This window comes from Nyctereutes procyonoides, unplaced genomic scaffold (assembly GCF_905146905.1).
Source record: "Nyctereutes procyonoides isolate TBG_1078 unplaced genomic scaffold, NYPRO_anot_genome, whole genome shotgun sequence".
Classification (NCBI taxonomy): domain Eukaryota; kingdom Metazoa; phylum Chordata; class Mammalia; order Carnivora; family Canidae; genus Nyctereutes; species Nyctereutes procyonoides.
Window position 1 is genome coordinate 17,888,002 of NW_026575117.1, and position 18,110 is coordinate 17,906,111.

Below are 18,110 nucleotides of genomic sequence, written 5' to 3' on the forward strand. Positions count from 1 at the left end.
TCAGTAACACTGCCACAAATGTGAAATTCCACACTGTGAATAAATACCACCAAGGTAGAAAAAGCCAAGTGGATATTATTCACCACTTTATCCTCAAATTGTCATACATTTTTTTCACATTTTTGGTTCTGTTGATGGACTGTGGAGAAGTAGGGAAGGTAAATGCATAGGCTCAAGACGTGATTGTAAAAGCAGAAACCCAGAAATCTTTCTTAAGTGCTTCGAGTGCTACCCACCTGACCATACTCTTTTTTTTTTTTAAAGATTTTTATTTATTTATTCATGAGAGAGAGAGAGGCAGAGACATAGGCAGAGGGAGAAGCAGGCTCTATGCAGTGAGCCTGACGTGGGACTCGATCCTGGGTCTCCAGGATCATGCCCTGGGCTGAAGGCAGGCACTCAACCACTGAGCCACCCAGTAATCCCGACCATACTCTTAATAAGGCTTTCCTGTTTGTTTTCCTCTTCTTAAGCCTGAGGAAATTACCTACACTGATCATTATGTCTGTTATATGTTATATATTACAATGTTATATTAAATTTGAACATTATGATCCAAATAATGCAATAGTGTCTGTGTGTGAACAGAAATTCAGAGCTTAAAAACAATGAAACTATGAAGAAAATGATTTTCTATTATTATGGGATTTAAAATCATTAAGCAATGTTTTGTCCATTTGCCTGATAGAAGCAAAAAGAGGCAACCTATTACATAATGGTCCAAAATGGAAATTCCCAAAAAGTCTCAGAAACAAGCTACTTTTATATTAGATTTGATTTATTATTAAATTGTCTAATTAAGGCAATATATATTTAAATAAATAATAGATACATGGAAGAAGATATTTGCAAATTATAGTTCCAATAAGCGGTTAATATCCAAAATATATGAAGAACATAAACAATTCAACAACAAAAAATGGAAACTAGACCCATTGCAATGATTAGTTTGCAATGTATACAAATGTCAAATCACTATGTTGTACCCATGAAGCAAAGAGAATATTGTATGTCGATTATACGTCAATAAAAAATAATGATATGTAAGTGGCTTCATTCAAGTACATATTGCAATAGTTAGTAAAATGAGAACAAATGATAATATCATGTGTTTTTTTTTTAAATCCTGTGGAGGGTTCTTTAAATATCTTTATTAGAGGAAATGTGAGATCATCCAAATTCCATAATGTTTTAAATGAACACATCATATATCAGTGCCTTGTCAATTTTCCCCCAATTTAGATCTTTGTTAAGTCATTTTACAAAAAAAGGATTATATTTACAATAGGTAAAAGGCAGATTTTTTAAAACTACGCTTATCTCATAAATAGCAAACAAGAAATTCCAACAGAAAAAAAAGAAAATTAATTTATAAATACAGCAAAATGCAATGTTTATGGAAGCTATTTCATAAGGTTAACAATGAGAATCTAACTCTAGGTATCAAGAAATATGAATCTCTGACAGAAGCCATGCTGATAACAGATGGTAGAGTCCCTGGAAAAGTAATCATTCATTCCTGTATTCATTCATGCTTCCATCCATCCATTTCCTCGACAAATATTGATTACCCTCTATATTCCAAGATACTGTAATTTAAAGAAGAAGGAGAAGGCTGAGAAGGACAAGAATAAGAACAGTAACAGGAATCGGAACCAGAACCAGACAAAACCAAGAAAGAGAAGAAGACGCATCTCATGGGAAATACTGACAAGAAACCAATTATATTTCACTGGAGTAAGTAAATTAATAGATGCTGGGGGAGCACTTAGGAGGAGCACCTCACCCAGATCTGTTAGTGGGGGGAGGGAATAGTGTGTAGGTGGTATCCCAGAAAGGAAGTTCATTTAAGCAATACCTGAGGAAGTCTAATACGAAAAATAGTCAGATGAAGAGTGGGAAGAAAGAAGAAAGATCCAAGTAGAGGGAACAGCATGAGCAAAGGGACCAAGGAAAGAGGAAGCATGGTCTGTAGGAGGAACTTAAAAAAAAAAAAAAAGCAGTAGAATAACAGCCTAAAAAATAAGGCAATGGTAATATAAGGCTGGAAAGGCATTCAGGAGCCAAGAAAAAGGATCTTCGAGGTCAATTTGAATCTGGAACATATCTTAAAGGTGACAGAAAGCCATTAATGGTTTTAATCAGGAAGGCAATAATGATCGACAAGGGTTCTAGTAAAATCATCTTGACTGAAAAGCAGATAAATTATTGAAAAGGATGGATTGCAAGAGGAGAAATCAATTATGGATCAATTGCTTGGATCCATAAGACAGAGAGGTAATAAGGAAAGTGGAAGTGGGAGTGAAGAGAAGTTTATAGTTCAGTTCCAAGATACATTTCAGTTGTAAAATTAATAGGCAGGATGGATTCAATACAGGACTGAGAGAGGGTGGAATTCAAAGGTGACCACTCCCTTCAACCCCATGCTTTGTCACAAGCAACTGAGTGGATGGTGGTGCCATCCCCTGGGATGGCGAAGAAACAGGTTTAGGTTCAAAGATGGGAAACGTTATTTTTAACAAGTTTGTTTGAGTCATCCCAGTGAATCAAGCTAGTGAACAATTAGCTATAAGGGTCTGAGATGAGGAGAGAGAACAGCGCTGAGATTAATCAGCACGCGGATCACATCTGAATACACGGGAATGGGTGCCTAGGGTGAGTGTGCAGAGCAAAGGGAAGCTAAGGAATTTCAAGATTCAAGGGACAAATGAACAGATGCTTCAAAGGAGCAAGAAAAACAAGCTCTTTCCACAGAGAAAGTAAATCTGATATCTCCATAAAGGTTCCTGGCTTAGATCCGGGAGACCTATGGGTCACGTTCTCTGGACCACCTTAAACTCATGTCCTTGAGAAGTTTTCTCACTTCTCATAGCTATCATCACCTACCTCCCTTCCCCCTCCCCACACACACTTTCCACCTTTCCTTTCCTGAAGTTCTTAAAAACTTCTCTGTCAAATCAAAAAAAAAAAAAAAAAAAAACAGTCGGTTAAGGAGACCTGACATGACAAAAATACTTTATATTTAAAGGAAAGGGGGATACGCAAGCCTGGTAACAATTTCACAAAACAGAGACAACTTCCTCCAGTTGCTCCCTAGATTTTATTACAGTCACTCATGAGCCCAACAAACCATGGTGTTCCCCAACAGACAGGAAAGCCAGGGTCTCCAGGAGCTGGAAAAGGGAAGATTAAAAAAAAAAAAAAATGTCATGTTGACTGAAATTCTGGAGCTCTTAATTTCTGCTTTTATTTCAGGACAAGAATTAAAGGCTCATCTCCTTTCAGGAAGGTAATAGGAGGAATGACTCACCGCAGCATTCCTTGTACCTTGACATTGATGTTGATTTATTCTTTTAAGGAAACTCTACGATTGATTAAAAAAAAAAAAGTTCTCTCAGAAAAATATTATCTCTATCCCGCAAAAGATAAAGTTTTTATGCTAGCTCGAGCCCCATCAGGTTCAGGATATGAATTGTATTCACGTATTTCCTGCTTTTCAGAGAAGGAAATGAAAGCCTATAAATACAGACTTTCCCAGAATATTGCAGTAACACAGCATTTGGTTCTGCTGAATCAGCATCTTGGACGTTCAAGCTGTTGTTATTCCACTGGACAGCATGTGCTGTGAAGAGTTCCTCCTCCCCTGATCAGTAGAGTACAGTAATTTGAGAATACTCTTCTAGCCATCTCTGAGGTGACGTTCACTGCAGGAGGAGGTCATCTCTGTCAACTCACTGTGTACCAGGTAGACAGTGGCTGACGAGCCAAGCCACAGAAACAGAAGAAAGGGGTAAACTAGATTGATGCCCACTCTCCATCCCAATTCCAGAAGATCTACGGTCTCCCTCAGGATCATGACTTCATGAAGAGAAAAGACCACTAAATGAGATGTCGATATTTCATAGTCACAGTGAATTTTTAAACCTGCATTTCAATGGCTGTCTTGTGCTCTTCCATTACCATGGAAGGAGAAGACTGGGCTTTCTCACAGTCAAACATAGAGTTCCACCAGCCTCTATCAGCTGACACCCGGCTGACCTCAGGACACATAAGGGAGCCCAGTCAAGGCCTACAGAGCCATGCAGCCCGGCCTAGCCCAGATTGGCCAATCCCCAGCCTACTCCACGATGCATGACTAAGCTTAGCCAAGTCAGCGGAGACGTCTACCCAGACAAAACCAGTGGGCGCCCAGCCAATCTGCAGACTTGTCAATAAGATTGAGCTGTTAATTGAGCCAGTCAAGGTCTGGATACCTGATAGCCTACGGATATGCCTCTAGGAGTAGCTGCATCCAGTTTCTAATACCTCCAGAAATGATCATCCTGAACAGAAGCACACCAAAGGGTCTCTGTGTCATGAGATGTTTTACCACGTGCAAGAAGAATCTGAAAAAAAAATCCTGTTTTCCTCACTCATAGTTGGACTGCACATTCTTGAGAGGTGAAAACATCTTAAATTCCACTTATTCCTTCCTTGTTCTTTATTTTATTTTTATTTTTTTTCTTCCTTGTTTTTTAAAGGCGAAGTTTGTGAAGTAAGTTGAAACCTTGGCAGTGGCCTCCATGATCTCTGCCCCACTTCTTCCCAGATACATTCACAGTCAGCCAGACACAGAGGGGCTTTAAGAGTAGGAAGCTTTCTGTAAGCTGTATGAGTAAAGAAGGCCTCTGGGGCCCCAGCGTGAAAAGTTTAGTCAAGAGTTTGCCAACCTGAAGTGGCTCAGAATACCCTAGATGTGGGTAAGCCTGCGCATGGCCATGATGCTCTGTTTGTACTGGCTCTCGAGACACTGTGCAGCCAATGGCAGCCCTGCCAGAGAACCTTAAACCAAACCCCAATCCCCACCAACTACCACCAGAGATGGTGTTATTTGCAATCATAGTCAGAATTTTAACAATTAAAAGCCTACCCTATGCAATAAAGACAGAGAACTCGCCACCAAAGTTTCTGCCCTTCTGGAGGAAAGATGAGAAAATTTTGACAAGTTTAACCTAATTCGAGAAGAATTTTAAGACCTTGAATCCACTTTCATGGAAGCTGGACTCAAGAGCAAACTATCAGAAATAGAAAAGCTGGAGGTCATTACTACTAGACAGGCCTGGGCACAGACTGGAGGCCATAAATAAAGATCTGGAAATCCCCATCTCTCTGCTTGGGTTTAAAATACAGAGTTTTAGGGCAGTCCAGGCAGCTCAGCGGTTCAGCGCCGCCTTCAGCCCGGGGCGTGATCCTGGAGACCCGGGATCGAGTCTCACGTCAGGCTCCCTGCATGGAGCCTGCTTCTCCCTCTGTGTCTCTGCCTCTCTCTCTCCCTCTGTCTCTCATGAATAAATGAATAAAATCTTTTTAAAAATGTGATTAAAATACAGAGTTTTAATAAAGGACTTAGCAAAGAAAAATCCAAACATTTAGAACAAGTTGACATTATAAGAAATATTCAGTATTTAGAAGATGCAGCAAAACATAGCCAATTTCTTGGGATGCCTGGATGGCTCAGAGGTTTAGCGTCTGTCTTTGGCCTGGGCCATGATCCTGGGGTCCCGGGATCGAGTCCCACATCGGGCTACCTGCATGAAGTCTGCTTCTCCCTCTGCCTGTGTCTCTGCCTCTCTGTGTCTTTCATGAATACATAAATAAAATCTTTTTAAAAAATCCAATTTCAAGCTACAAGCAAAATACCCTTCAAAGTACATCAGAAAAGAGAAGAACAACTTCAGACAGCACCAAAAAAGATGCTTTAGATGAAAATTCCCATTTTTGTGTAGGGACAAAACTGTTTTCACAAGAAGCTAAAGGATAGAAAGAGTGAGCAAACTTATTAGTCAGGGGAAAAAGTTTAAAAGCAACATTCTACTACACACAGGACAATTTTTAAATGATTAAGAAAGCCAGATCACTGCTAAAGAGAGATCCTGCTGGTCATAAGGAAGAAACATGGATGACGGAACTTTGAAACTGGATATAATAAACCCATTGGGAAATGGAAACTTCCAAGAAGATGAATCAGTTTTGAAGAAAATGATGATGCTGGGGTAGATAGGGCTGATCAAGTTTGGGCCAGGCCAGTTGATTTTGCTGGCCTTAACTGGGTTTAAACTTACTTTAAAAAGTCTCAAAGAACGTGACATCGAATGTACACTAAATTAACCAAAGGTGATAAAATAATCAGTACCTGGAAGACTGTAAGTCTCTGAATGAGACAGTTTCACTACAATCAGAAAGAGGGAGAAATGCAGTTAGAAAGGAACAGACAAGGGGCACCTGGATGGCTCAGTTGGTTAAACATCTGCCTTCAGCTCAGATCATGATGCCAGGGTCCTGGGATCAAGCTCTGAGTCAAGTGGGGATCCTGCTTCTCCCTCCCCCTCCCCCTTCCCCTACTTGTGCCTGAGTTTGCTCTCTCTCTCTCTGGCTCTCTCCTTTTCTCTCTGTCAAATAAAACATTTCTTAAAAAAAAAAAAAAGGAACAGACAAAAACAACAGAGGCAACTTTTCTCCCTCCTAAACTTCATTGAGGGAAAAAAAAAAAAAAAAGAAAAGAGTTTTCATCAAATGTCCGACATATAGTTCATAGGTTTATTCACCCTATAAAGATAGTGAAGACTTCTTCCAAAATAGATGAAACGATTAGCCTGTGAAGGGCTGGACATTTCTGAAACATTTTTGAGGAGGAACTTAAAACATTTCAAACAGTAACCTTACATCCCCGTTGTTCCCAAGAGGGCATTAGAAGAGCCCAAGGGGACCACCAGGGAACCCAATGGATGAAGAGACCCCCAAGAAAGGAGGAGTATCAGGCAATGATAGTATAGGATCCAGGATGCAATTCTTCCAGGGTGAAGACCACAGGAGGAAGATTCCCCCATTAAGCCACCCTGATCCTTAACACAGTGCTGCCTCCACAGAAGCAGGATGGAACTTGTCCTGGTGCTCCTTGAATTAGGAGATACTCAGGGCTTTCTCTGGATTCAGCCCTTCTGCTTTAATGGGAGACATGCTCCCCTAGGAGCAGCATCAAACAGTGGGTGCTAACAAAGCAGCAACAAGATAGGAAAAAGTCCCCTAGAAAAGAAGTAGTCGTGCCACAACGTTATGCCGAAGGCCAGCCTTTTTCACTACATCACTTAGGGCATTCCCCACCCTGTTTTAACTTCCTTGCAAAGGGAGGTTGCCATAATCACTTCCACCCTAAAGATACGAAGCCTAGGCACAAGAAGACTAAGCAATTTGCCTGAGGTCATAACTAAAATCATACCAGGAACTGGCAACTAAATGCAAGGATCCCAGGCTTGGAAAAAACCTCCAACCACACTGCTCTCCTAAGGGATAATTTATGAAAAGAAAAGCAAAATCATTTTGTCTTTTGAAGCTAAGAATTTTGAGGTCTAGTGCCATTAGCTCAGCATTTAAGACTTCAATATTTATGACAGATGTATCAAGGCCTACTGGTATCTCTTTGAAAACATTGTTCTTCCAATTAATTTTATTAAGATTTGAGAATTTGTGTTCCAAAAATGTGTTTTGTAGAGAAACTTCACAAGATTTTAGCTTCTTATGAAGTAGTTCATGGATCAAAAATCTTTGAAAACCAAAGTCTAAAATGGATTAATACTTTCTACATAGGGATAGTCCGTAACCTGGAAATGCCAATGCAGTCTTAGATGAAGAGCAATCCTTCTTCTCTCTCTCTCTCTCTGACTCTCGGTGATTGGTATCATATATAGACCTTTGAAATCTTATATATTATGAACCCAATATCCTAAATGTCAAAAAGTAGTCAGTAGGTCACTTGACACTCTAGTGATTTGACAAAATTCTGTGCACAGAAATTAAAATCCCAGGCAAAAGAAATGCCAGGAAATAAACTCTTAGCTCTCCCCACTTTATAGACAATATGCTACCTATGTAACTTATTCTATAAAGAAGGGATTTAAATCATCACTCTCCCTTGAGATTCTGTGGAGAGCATGGTCACAGAAGAGAGCAGTGGCTATGGGCCCACACTAGCAATAATGCCCTAATATTAGCAATTATGCCCTAATATATTAGGAATAATGTCTAATAACTACAGAAACCTATTGGAGGTATTTCAGTACATGTAAGAATTTTTTATATGGAGGTGGTGCGGGACTAGTACATCATGATGCTGGGTTTCAAAGAGCATCTAGTTGCTTTAGTGAGGAAAGTGTTCTCAAATTGATTAGGCCCTGCCTGCACTGAAGTAGGACATACGCCACATCATGGATGAATTTCAGGCAGAACCATAGAAGTGCTCTCACTGGAATTACCAATGCAAAGATTGGGAAAATTACTCCTCGGTAGTACATGTCAAGTTTTATGTTGGAATTCTGATTCACTCCCAACAGAAACACTAACTTTCTCTCTTATCACCTCTGGGTATGCAAACAGCATTCTAAGAAAGACATTAAAAACTCAGATCATAAAAAAATAAAAATAAAAAAAAAAACCTCAGATCATATTAAGGGTGAAGAAAAGCATAGAATCTTTTGGGGTCGTGTGTTCATTCTGTTAAAAAAATATTTCACCAACTAAAGTTAACTGAGACTCCTCTCCCTCAAAAGAAAAAGAAAAAAGGAAAAGAAAAGAAAAGAAAAGAAAAGAAAAGAAAAGAAAAGAAAAAAAGGAAGGAAAGGGGGAGGCGGTTGGAGGGAGGGAGAGTGAAGGACAGGTAGGTGTCTTACTTCCTTAAATACTGTCAACAATCACAGTATTAAGACTTTCCTTTTTTTCCAATTACTCATCACACCCTTTGCCACAGAGCATTTAACTTCTTAGGGTTTTTTATCCCCCCTTTCTTTTAAACCTACCACCAAATTATGATTTTGTGAGGTAAGCAACAGGTTTATAGCTTTTACAAATTCCAGAACTAAGATATTTTATTGACTGAAAAAAAAAAAAAACAAAGCATGGAGTAATACACAGAATGATTCTTGTGTGTTCTTTAAGCATTTCCCTTGGTTCTTAAATTCTAAAGCCTAAGTATGAAACTTATTATGTATAAACAAGTTTAGCTAATAAGAATAATTCTTAGTAAAAACAGCTTACAGTGGCAAGAGCATACAGAGGGGAGAGTTGTGGCAGGGAGACTTTTCCTTTCCATATTCTACTTTTGGTATTGTTAGAAACTTGTATTTTTTTGTTTGCCTTCTTCCGTAATTTAATTTTTTTTTAAATACAAAAAGTTCAAGAACCACTTGGAGAACCACCTCCACCACTAACGGCTTCTGAGAACCTCTCCAGTAGAGGGCACGGTAGATTCAACATTGAGAATGTGTATTCTCCAGCAAACCAAACTGTGGTTTTGCTGTGCAATATTTACAACCTATTGCATTGTTTCTCCCTCCACCACAGAATGGAAAATATGTGTCATCTTAATGTTGAGCCATCCCATTTACCTAAAAGCCACTTGCAACAACAAAAAAAACAAAAACAAAAACAAAAACAAAGGGGAGTCATCAAACACTGTAGTTTTTGCTTTAAATCTATGTCTGCTGCCCTTATAAATGACATTAGCAAGGCAATTTTTTGACTAAAAGTTTTATCAGTCTGAAACAGGTCTTGCCCTAACTCTTCAAATCACTTTACACACAGAAATGATCAATCATTACACAGTGACTTATCAATTGACCTCATAATCTTCAGGAAAAAACTAAATTTGCTGCCATCAGTTGTCAATCAGAAACGGTTTATGAAAAAAAGCAAATAATTACATTAAACACAGAAACATCTAAAATAGTCTATATTTAAACAGCTGTTTACTCAGATACATATATATTCACTTTTGTGAATATATTGAGATGATTTAACTTCCCTGGCTTAGAGATCTCTGAAAAAGTTTAAATGGCAAGCTGTTTTCCTTATTTGCTTATTATCCAAAAAGCTTTTGTTAAGTATCTATTATGAGCTTAAGCCTTTACAAATCTGACACATCATTTTTTTTTTTATTTGTGATACTCATACAGAGAGAGAGAGAGAGGCAGAGACACAGGCAGAGGGAGAAGCAGGCTCCATGCACCGGTAGCCCGACGTGGGATTCGATCCCGGTCCCCAGGATCGCGCCCTGGGCCAAAGGCAGGCGCCAAACCGCTGCGCCACCCAGGGATCCCTCTGACACATCATTTTGATATTTTAATCATATTTGCACATTTATAACCTAATTAACTGAGTTAAACCTTTAATGATGTTCTCCCTTGAATAGCTATATTTCCTTTTTCACACATATGCAAATTTACAATGCCAAACTTCTGTCCTTTAGAATTTACAAAGGCCCCTCACATGAGTCACATAACGTCTAATGGGATTGGCAAAAAAGATGCATTACTTTTAGCACAAATGAGAAACTGGGGCTCCAGGCGGTGTGATGAGACCGTCCCAACAGTTACTTAGCATTTATTGGTTAAGCCAAGACTCTAATTAGGTCTCCAGACGCAGGTCCAGCTCTCTCTCCTTGCTGCTTCTTTATGAGAACTCTTGGACCTTCCACTATGAATGCCTACTACCATCCAAGGTTCTAAGTGAATAATGTATTAAGGTTTATACTGGCAAAAAAAAAGGGGGGGGCTATTTATCACACGCATTTAATAAGTATTGAATAATCAGAACGTGGAAACTGATGGAAACACGATGCAAAGTTCTTTTAGAGACAGAGAGTATATGCATGAGAAAAATAGCATTCTTACATTTCACAAACACATCTTGAAGCATTTATTACTGAAATCCAAATGTTTTTTTTTTTTTTTGTCCTTTCCATAATGAACTTCATGGCTGTTCTCTTTAGTAATAATTGCAGATTTTACCCTACGCGTCAACTACTGGCAGCTCACTGCACGAAGTTAAACTAGCAGGTCTAATGCAAAGCCCGGAGAGTATCTGTAGCCTAATCAATACCTTGCTGTGACTCTTACTTTGTACTTAAGGGCTTGATGGGGAAACCATCTGAATATCCCACTGTACGGTTCTGTGACCTGAAATCAAGGAATTAACTGTGTTGAGGTCATCGATCGTGGACCTTCTCCGTTTGTCCTTCCCACTCAAAAACACTTAAAGCCGCCCCTCGCAGAGATGATTTTTGAACGATCACCAAATTATGCAAGTAAACCCTTAACGTCTTCTCCTCCTCTCTACCTTCTCCTCCCTCCCCGCACTTTGCAAGTTATTAAGTGTTCTGGTAAATTCTAAGCCAAGAATGACTCATGAGGAAACCCTGCGTCCTTGCACTCCCAGGACGAGGATGGCTCTGGCGCATCAGTTTCCACGTCTTGGGGTTTCCCTCTGTCTCCTCGTGAGGAGAGCTGGGCCTTCTGTCCTGGAAGGAGAGTCACCCAAGGATTCCGGAGAAGGAGCTTGCAACCCCACGGGAAGACCCAAGCACGCGTGTTTCGGTGAGCAAGACTGCCCTGCTTACCGTTCATTCCCCGCAGGGTTCCGGGATGCACCCCCCACCGGCCGCCCCAGCCCCCCTGCCCCCGCCCCCCTGCCCCCGCCCCAGGCCCCCTGCCCCCGCCCCTGCCCCCTGCCCTCCCGCCCCCGCCCCTGCCCCGCTCCTCCCTTGCATCTTTTCCTTCCCTCCCAACTCAACGGAGTCGCACAGCGGAAGAGGTGAGGGTCTCCCCGCAGCCTCAGTTTGCAAGAAATGAGGCGTGCAAAGAGGGCGCGCTCTCCAAAAAAAAAAAAAGAAAAAGAAAAAAGGGTGGGGGGAGGGGTTGGAAAACATCTTAACTCAAAATAAAGCAATCGCACTCCAGGTCCCTCCCAGCAACCTCTCCCCGCCGGGGAATCCGCACCCCTTTAGGGTCGGGAGCGCTGCAGGGTGGGGGGGAGCGAGCGCCCCCTCCGGCCGCCGGGGGCGCGCTCCGCGACAGAGGTCGCCGGCCGTGGCTGGCGGCGGGCGAGGCGTCCCCGCCCGATCCCACACCAAACCGCGCGAGCCGCGGCGACGGGCCCGAGTGCGCACGAAGCCGGAGCCTCGGACGTCAGCGGACCTCGCTTCGAGACCCTTCGGCGGCGCCCGTGACTGCCGCAGGCCCGGCCGCCCGCCCCGCCCCGTGCCCGGGTGCACCGGCCAATCGGCGCCCTCGGGGGGCGGGACCGGCGGCGGAGGCCCCGCCCCCTCCCCGCCACCGCTCATAAGAGCGGCGGCGCGCGCCGGGCGGCGCAGAGCGGCGGCCCCGGCGGGAGGTGGAGGATGCAGAGTGCCATGTTCCTGGCTGTCCAGCACGACTGCGGCCCCATGGACAAGAGCTCGAGCAACAGCCCCAAGAACGAGGAGAAGCGGGAGAAGATGAAGCGGACCCTGTGAGTACGGCCCTCCGCCGCCCGCGCCGCGCTGCGCACCTGGCGCCCCGGTGTGCTGCACACGTGATGACTGACGTTAGGAAACTATGTGACCCGTGCCCCTGCGGGGAAAAACAAAAATGTGGAAGAGGGCAGCTGGCCAAGTAAGGTCAAGTCTGTATGTGCACCGATTTTGTTACGTGGGCAAAGGACTCGGGTAGTTGAGGACCGAGAACATGTTTGATGGGGAGGCGGTGGGGGATGAGGAGGCTAAGGAATCGCAGGTGGGCTTTTGGGCCCCTGCGTTTAAGGTAGCAGCCGAGAATCCTGGGGCCGAAGCACATCCCCAAGCACTGGTGGTGCCTTGCGTTAGAAGTTCTGATCAGCTTGCACAGCTTCTGGATCGGAATATTTTGGCTGGTTCTGAATATATTCGTTTTAAAATCGCTTTTGTTTTTTTAACTGAATGGCTTATTTCACCCACTAAAGATCGTGCAGCAAATCATCGTTATGCATCATCTGCTTAAAATGAGTGTTGTAGTTGGGCTGGGGCAGGGGAGCTCAGTCTCTCTCTCTCTCTCTCTCTCTCTCTCTCAGACACACATACACCCCCACCTCACGGCTTCTGGTGTGGTTCAGAGGCTCTTACTCTAAGGGTAGGAGGGAAATGAACACCCACTGGCTCCAAGCAGTTCCAGTGTTAGGTTTCTTCAAGCGTGAAATGTCTCAGAATTGTAATTAAGGCTGCAGAAAAACTGCGGTCTTTTGTGGGCCAGAAATTGCATCTGTCTTTTTGAAATATGCCATCTAAATTCATTTGAATGTCGTAGGTAGACTTACCCTTGGTTATGAGAGTAGTACTTCTGCTCGGATGAATGGACGAAACTAATTGCGTTAAGCACATAGGTGCTAGGTTTAAATGTAAAATGAGTAAGACTGACTTGAAGATCCTTGTTGCTACTGGGTGGCTTTATTTGGTAAAAATGCCTTCAGCTGCCATAGCAACTCCAAATGTTGTCACTTAGTGAATATCTTTTTTTTTTTTTCTTTTTAAGATTAAAAGATTGGAAGACCCGTTTGAGCTACTTCTTACAAAATTCATCCTCTCCTGGGAAGCCCAAAGATGGCAAGAAAAGCAAACAGCAAACCTTCATCAAGTAAGTTGAAAATCTTGTATTTGCGAACATGAATAGCTAGCTGCTGAGCTGAAAAGAGGAATTCCGATGTGCACGAGCTAATGAGCAGACCTTCTTTTGCAGGCCTTCTCCTGAGGAAGCACAGCTGTGGTCAGAAGCGTTTGATGAGCTGCTAGCCAGTAAATGTAAGTTAACCTTTTGAATTTGATCCATTTCACAAGATATCACAAATATCACAAGAGTCCACAAAGGTGTTCACAACAGAAAAGCAGATTGCTCAAGGAGAATTCAAATTTGCAATCACTAAAGATATAATGCCTATTTTTCTCCTTTATTTTCTATTTAACCATAGAAATACATGGTTTCTTCACTGTAGATAGGGAAGGAAAAGTAGCCCAAATTGTAGGGGCAGTTGCTCTTCTTTAAGGTTGAATTGAATCAGCTTTTCCATTGCATATAAGGTTTCCAGGAGGTTTGGAGCCCAGAGAATTTAGGTTCCCCTATAAGTATTTGCATTAAAAGCAAAGTTAAGTATATTTTGTAGCAGTGTGCCAGCTTATGCATTTTGCCTATTAGCATCTTAGTCTTTAAAAGGCTAAATTCTGAGGGTTACAAGTAGTTTGAGTGAAATATAGAAAATTGCCATCATTTAGAAATAATAAAATACAGGGATGGGAGAATGGTAGTTCTGGAAAAATTTTAAGGCATTAATTGGTCACCCAATTTACATTCTGCATGTTTTTTCCCCCCTTTCTTCCTCCCCAGATGGTCTTGCTGCATTCAGGGCTTTTTTAAAATCTGAGTTTTGTGAAGAAAATATTGAGTTCTGGCTGGCCTGCGAAGACTTCAAAAAAACCAAGTCACCCCAAAAGCTGTCCTCCAAAGCAAGGAAAATATATACTGATTTCATAGAAAAAGAAGCACCTAAAGAGGTAAGGGAGGCAAAAAAGAACTTCAATTCAGCATATTTTGAATATTCTTAGCACCAAAATGAAGCAAAAAGACATTAAAGGGGGGAGGGACAAGATTGTTTCAAGAAACTAATTCTAGTTTTTAATTCACTTAATTTCATTTCTTCAATGACCTGGCTAATGAAGCTCATCACACATTATAGTTTTTGCTTCTTGTTTTCAACGATTAAATAGGTATCAGTCCCTAGCTTTGAATATGGAATAAACCACTTTTTTTTTTTAATTTCAGATAAACATAGACTTTCAAACCAAAACTCTGATTGCCCAAAACATACAAGAAGCTACAAGTGGCTGCTTTACAACTGCCCAGAAAAGGGTCTACAGCTTGATGGAGAACAACTCTTATCCCCGTTTCTTGGAGTCAGAATTCTATCAGGACTTGTGTAAAAAGCCACAGATCGCCACAGAGCCCCATGCTACATGAGACGAAAAGGGGAGCCCAAGAGTGGAGGACATTTCATTTTGTTCCTAAGGGGAAAGGCTTTGACCTTCCAAAAAGACTGACCTTGAATTTAGCCTGGGTGTTCAGGAAACATCACTCAGAACTATTGATTCAGAGTTAGTGAATCAGGAAGCTGGTGACTGTGTAGGAGAAGCTTGTGTTGGGACGGCTCCCGTAGCTCTGTCTAGAACCCAGGGAGAAAGTGGTCTAACTGTGGTGTGTCTCACTCACACTGGAAAGGCAGGAATGGGAGACCCAAAGGTCTGATGTGATACTGTTGGTCCAAACACATTTAAAATCAATAGGTCTGGGATTATGTGGCCTTAGCTAGCTGGCTGTGTATCTTTCCCTAATTCAGTCCATTACCACATAGTGGTTTTAGTTTTAGTTATTTAGAATAAGTAATATTAAAATGTTTACTGTGTGCAAGGGTGTTGGAAGTTCATACGACTACAGATCATCAGTACTGTTGTCTCCTGTAACACTAAAACTGAAATGGTCTGAATTGTTAAGTGTTATAACAGAACGAGTGCTGTTGTGTAGGAAACTACGTTGTTCATGATGAGTGCCAAAAACTGTCCTGAAGGCAGCTAAACTTTGACGTGGTCTTTGAATACTTTTAATAAATTTATTTTGATAAATAATGTCATTGACTATTCGGTTCAGACATGGGGGGAGGGGGTTGTGGCTTGTGAGGGAGGGGAGGAGTGCTGTTAATACGGCAGCTACGAGAGAAACCTTTTTCCAGTAAAGGAGAGGTACACCAGGTGATGTGCCTGTCGAGTAAGAATTGACAGTGCTCAGAAATGAGAAGTGATAGGAGTATGTCTTCCCTGCAGTTAACGTCTCTTTTAAACCTAATAAACATTAGGTAGACCAAGAAAAGTCAGACCGCCTCCTTAGAACCACCCTGGGATCAGACTTTCTAATATAAGCTTGTTGTTAATGAAAACAAAAACCATTGACCTTAAAGCCCTTCGTGGGTATCTACTAAAGACTAGCTGAGAAGCAAAATAACGTAATGGAGACAAAGCACCAGAATAGTTCACATAACTCAGCTTCTCAAATGAAAGAAGAAACCAAATAAGGTGAATGTAGGCCTGCCTTTTTTATTTCCCCTGGTTCCAGGCTCCCCTACAGGGTACTGGCATGAACTTCCAAGATGCATACCTGAAATTGTTCACCTCCATGATCAATACAAAAATCAGAATTTTCCTGATTCTCCTGCTTCCTTTGGCCAATAAAGAAACTGATTATGTTATGTCAGCTTATGATGAAGGCAAAAGAAGCACACTTGTTCTTAAACTTCATCGAGGAATGTGCTCTTTTCCTAGTCAAGGGTGAAAGGACTAGAATCTGTTATTTTTTCAAACCGGTTATTTAGAAAAGGAATACTCTTCTTCAGTAGGCTTCTTTTCCAACTTCCTTGATTATAGTCTTAGAAAGGAGAGAGAGCCTTCATCTCAGGTTTGCAAGACCTGAACCTAAGCAATAATTTCACATAGCTTTATGACCTTGGGAGTCCTCATCTTCCGCAGTTCCTCAATGTACATCTTCCTGTCTGTCCCACTGCCTGGGAGGTAGTAAGGGGCTTTAAAGCACTTAAAAAAAAAAAAAAAAAAAAAGCATTCTGATTCGCCAAAAGAAAAATTGACAACACCATCACCTCCCCTACACCACTACCCCCCACCCTATAGTTTAAATACTGTTTTCATTGTGCTGGCACTAATTTCCATTTTACCCAAAGTGTCTGGTGTCAACAGGCAAAAGCTCCATGAAAGACTGCGTCTTCCACTCCTGCAACACCACCAGCCAGGATAATACATAATAGGTGCTCTGTAAACAGTGTTTGAATAAATGAATTCTGAAGGGTTATTGAAAGAGACATTTCTTAAGAGAATAAGTATCTCAGGTCTGCATATGCCTTAATTTGGGAAGGTTTTGGCCAACAGAGAAACTCAGGAGTCATGCCGTATATTCAGTTGGCTACCCAGTCCTATTTATATTAGCTCAAATATATTTCTAGCCTACTTTCTGTAGCCACCCCGATCAAAGATGCCAACAGCTGATGCCTGCGTGACGGAAATGGTCTCTACTCCCCTTATTCTTACCCCTACTTCTATGTGTCCCTTGCTTTTTAACTCTGGGAATCCTTTCAAAACAAGTGTGATTTTGTCTCTTATTGCTTATAAACCATTGACAGATTTTCCAAACAATTAGAATAAAGGCAGTCCCCTATATAGCCTAACACCTGCATGGCTTGACTCCTCCTTCCACTCCAACCTCGTTTTCCCAGCTCTGCTGGCCACACTGGCCTACTTTCGTTCCCGTTGTGGGAACTATGCCCCTGGTCCCACAGAACCTTTGCACGTAATAGTCCCTCTGCGTGGAATGCAATTTTAGCTTTTACTCATCATTCATAGATCCAAGCAATTGTCACTTCCCCAGGGGAAGCTTTCCTTGACCTCCTTACCTAGGTCACATCCCTTTTTAGACATTCTCATAGCACCAGGTTCTCTAATTTAGAGCGCTAATAAAATTCTCAGTAATTTGTATGATTATTTGATAATTCTGACTTCTCCCCCAGATCGTGGATAGCAGAATTTGAAGGCTGTGTCTTTTGCTGCTCATTCCTGAATCCCAACACCTAGCACCTTGCCTGGCACACAGTGGAAGCTATATAAATCATTGCTGAATAAAAGAAGGCGTATTAAAAAGTCTTGTAAACAAATTTTGGTGAAATAAGAAGTATCTACAAATGCACAAGAAAATAAGTACAAGGTTTTAAAAGGCCCATAAGCTCAAATGTCTGAAAATATCTGTAGAGTTTTTCTTTTGGCAAAAAATAAATACCTCTTATTCAGCATGTTCTCTGTAACTTTTGGCCTTTGATCGAAGGAGAAGCCAGATTATAGTAACCAAAAAACAAGAGTTTTGACTTTTTCAGGGCTGCTAAAAGCACAGGCTTTAATCAGGTGGTATTTTTCAATGTTCTCTAGTGTGGAACAAACAGAAACAGATTTAAGATTAGAAGCCACATACCTCCACAAATAAATATTACTTAATGTTCTAGTTTCTCAGAGTTCATATATTTAGGATCCACAGTCTAATCATTTTTTTAAAGATTTTATATATTTATACATGAAAGACACAGAGAGAGAGAGAGGCAGAGATACAAGCAGAGAGAAGCAGGCTCCATGCAGGTAGCCCGATGTGGGACTTGATCCCAGGACCACTGTATCACTCCCTGGGCCAAAGGCAGGCTCT

General features: G+C 41.6%; 2 protein-coding genes across 3 annotated transcripts; both read left to right on the plus strand.

Annotated features, from left to right (window-relative positions):
* The first annotated feature begins 11,223 nt into the window (after nt 1-11,223).
* Nucleotides 11,224-12,150, plus strand: LOC129515438 (skin secretory protein xP2-like). The gene is made up of 2 exons (XM_055334374.1): nt 11,224-11,402; nt 11,813-12,150. The coding sequence occupies exons 1-2, from the start codon at nt 11,252-11,254 to the stop codon at nt 12,148-12,150; spliced, it is 489 nt and encodes a 162-aa protein (XP_055190349.1). The 5' UTR covers nt 11,224-11,251.
* Nucleotides 12,066-15,487, plus strand: RGS2 (regulator of G protein signaling 2). Of its 2 annotated transcripts, none has more exons than XM_055334372.1 (5): nt 12,066-12,315; nt 13,350-13,451; nt 13,554-13,615; nt 14,196-14,362; nt 14,631-15,487. In XM_055334372.1, the coding sequence occupies exons 1-5, from the start codon at nt 12,206-12,208 to the stop codon at nt 14,823-14,825; spliced, it is 636 nt and encodes a 211-aa protein (XP_055190347.1). In that variant the 5' UTR covers nt 12,066-12,205; the 3' UTR covers nt 14,826-15,487. The 2 variants fall into 2 exon arrangements, with proteins under 2 accessions (XP_055190347.1, XP_055190348.1); XM_055334373.1 differs by having other exon boundaries at nt 12,196-12,472.
* The last annotated feature ends 2,623 nt before the right edge of the window (nt 15,488-18,110 follow it).

Excerpts from the sequence above, each read along its gene's own strand:
- LOC129515438 (XM_055334374.1), top strand. The coding sequence starts at position 11,252 with ATGGCTCTGGCGCATCAGTTTCCACGTCTTGGGGTTTCCCTCTGTCTC. Across the intron at positions 11,403-11,812 it reads ACCCAAGCACGCGTGTTTCG|GGTCGGGAGCGCTGCAGGGT; the intron begins GTGAGCAAGACT and ends GCACCCCTTTAG.
- RGS2 (XM_055334372.1), top strand. The coding sequence starts at position 12,206 with ATGCAGAGTGCCATGTTCCTGGCTGTCCAGCACGACTGCGGCCCCATG. Across the intron at positions 13,452-13,553 it reads AAACAGCAAACCTTCATCAA|GCCTTCTCCTGAGGAAGCAC; the intron begins GTAAGTTGAAAA and ends CTTCTTTTGCAG. Across the intron at positions 13,616-14,195 it reads TGAGCTGCTAGCCAGTAAAT|ATGGTCTTGCTGCATTCAGG; the intron begins GTAAGTTAACCT and ends CTTCCTCCCCAG.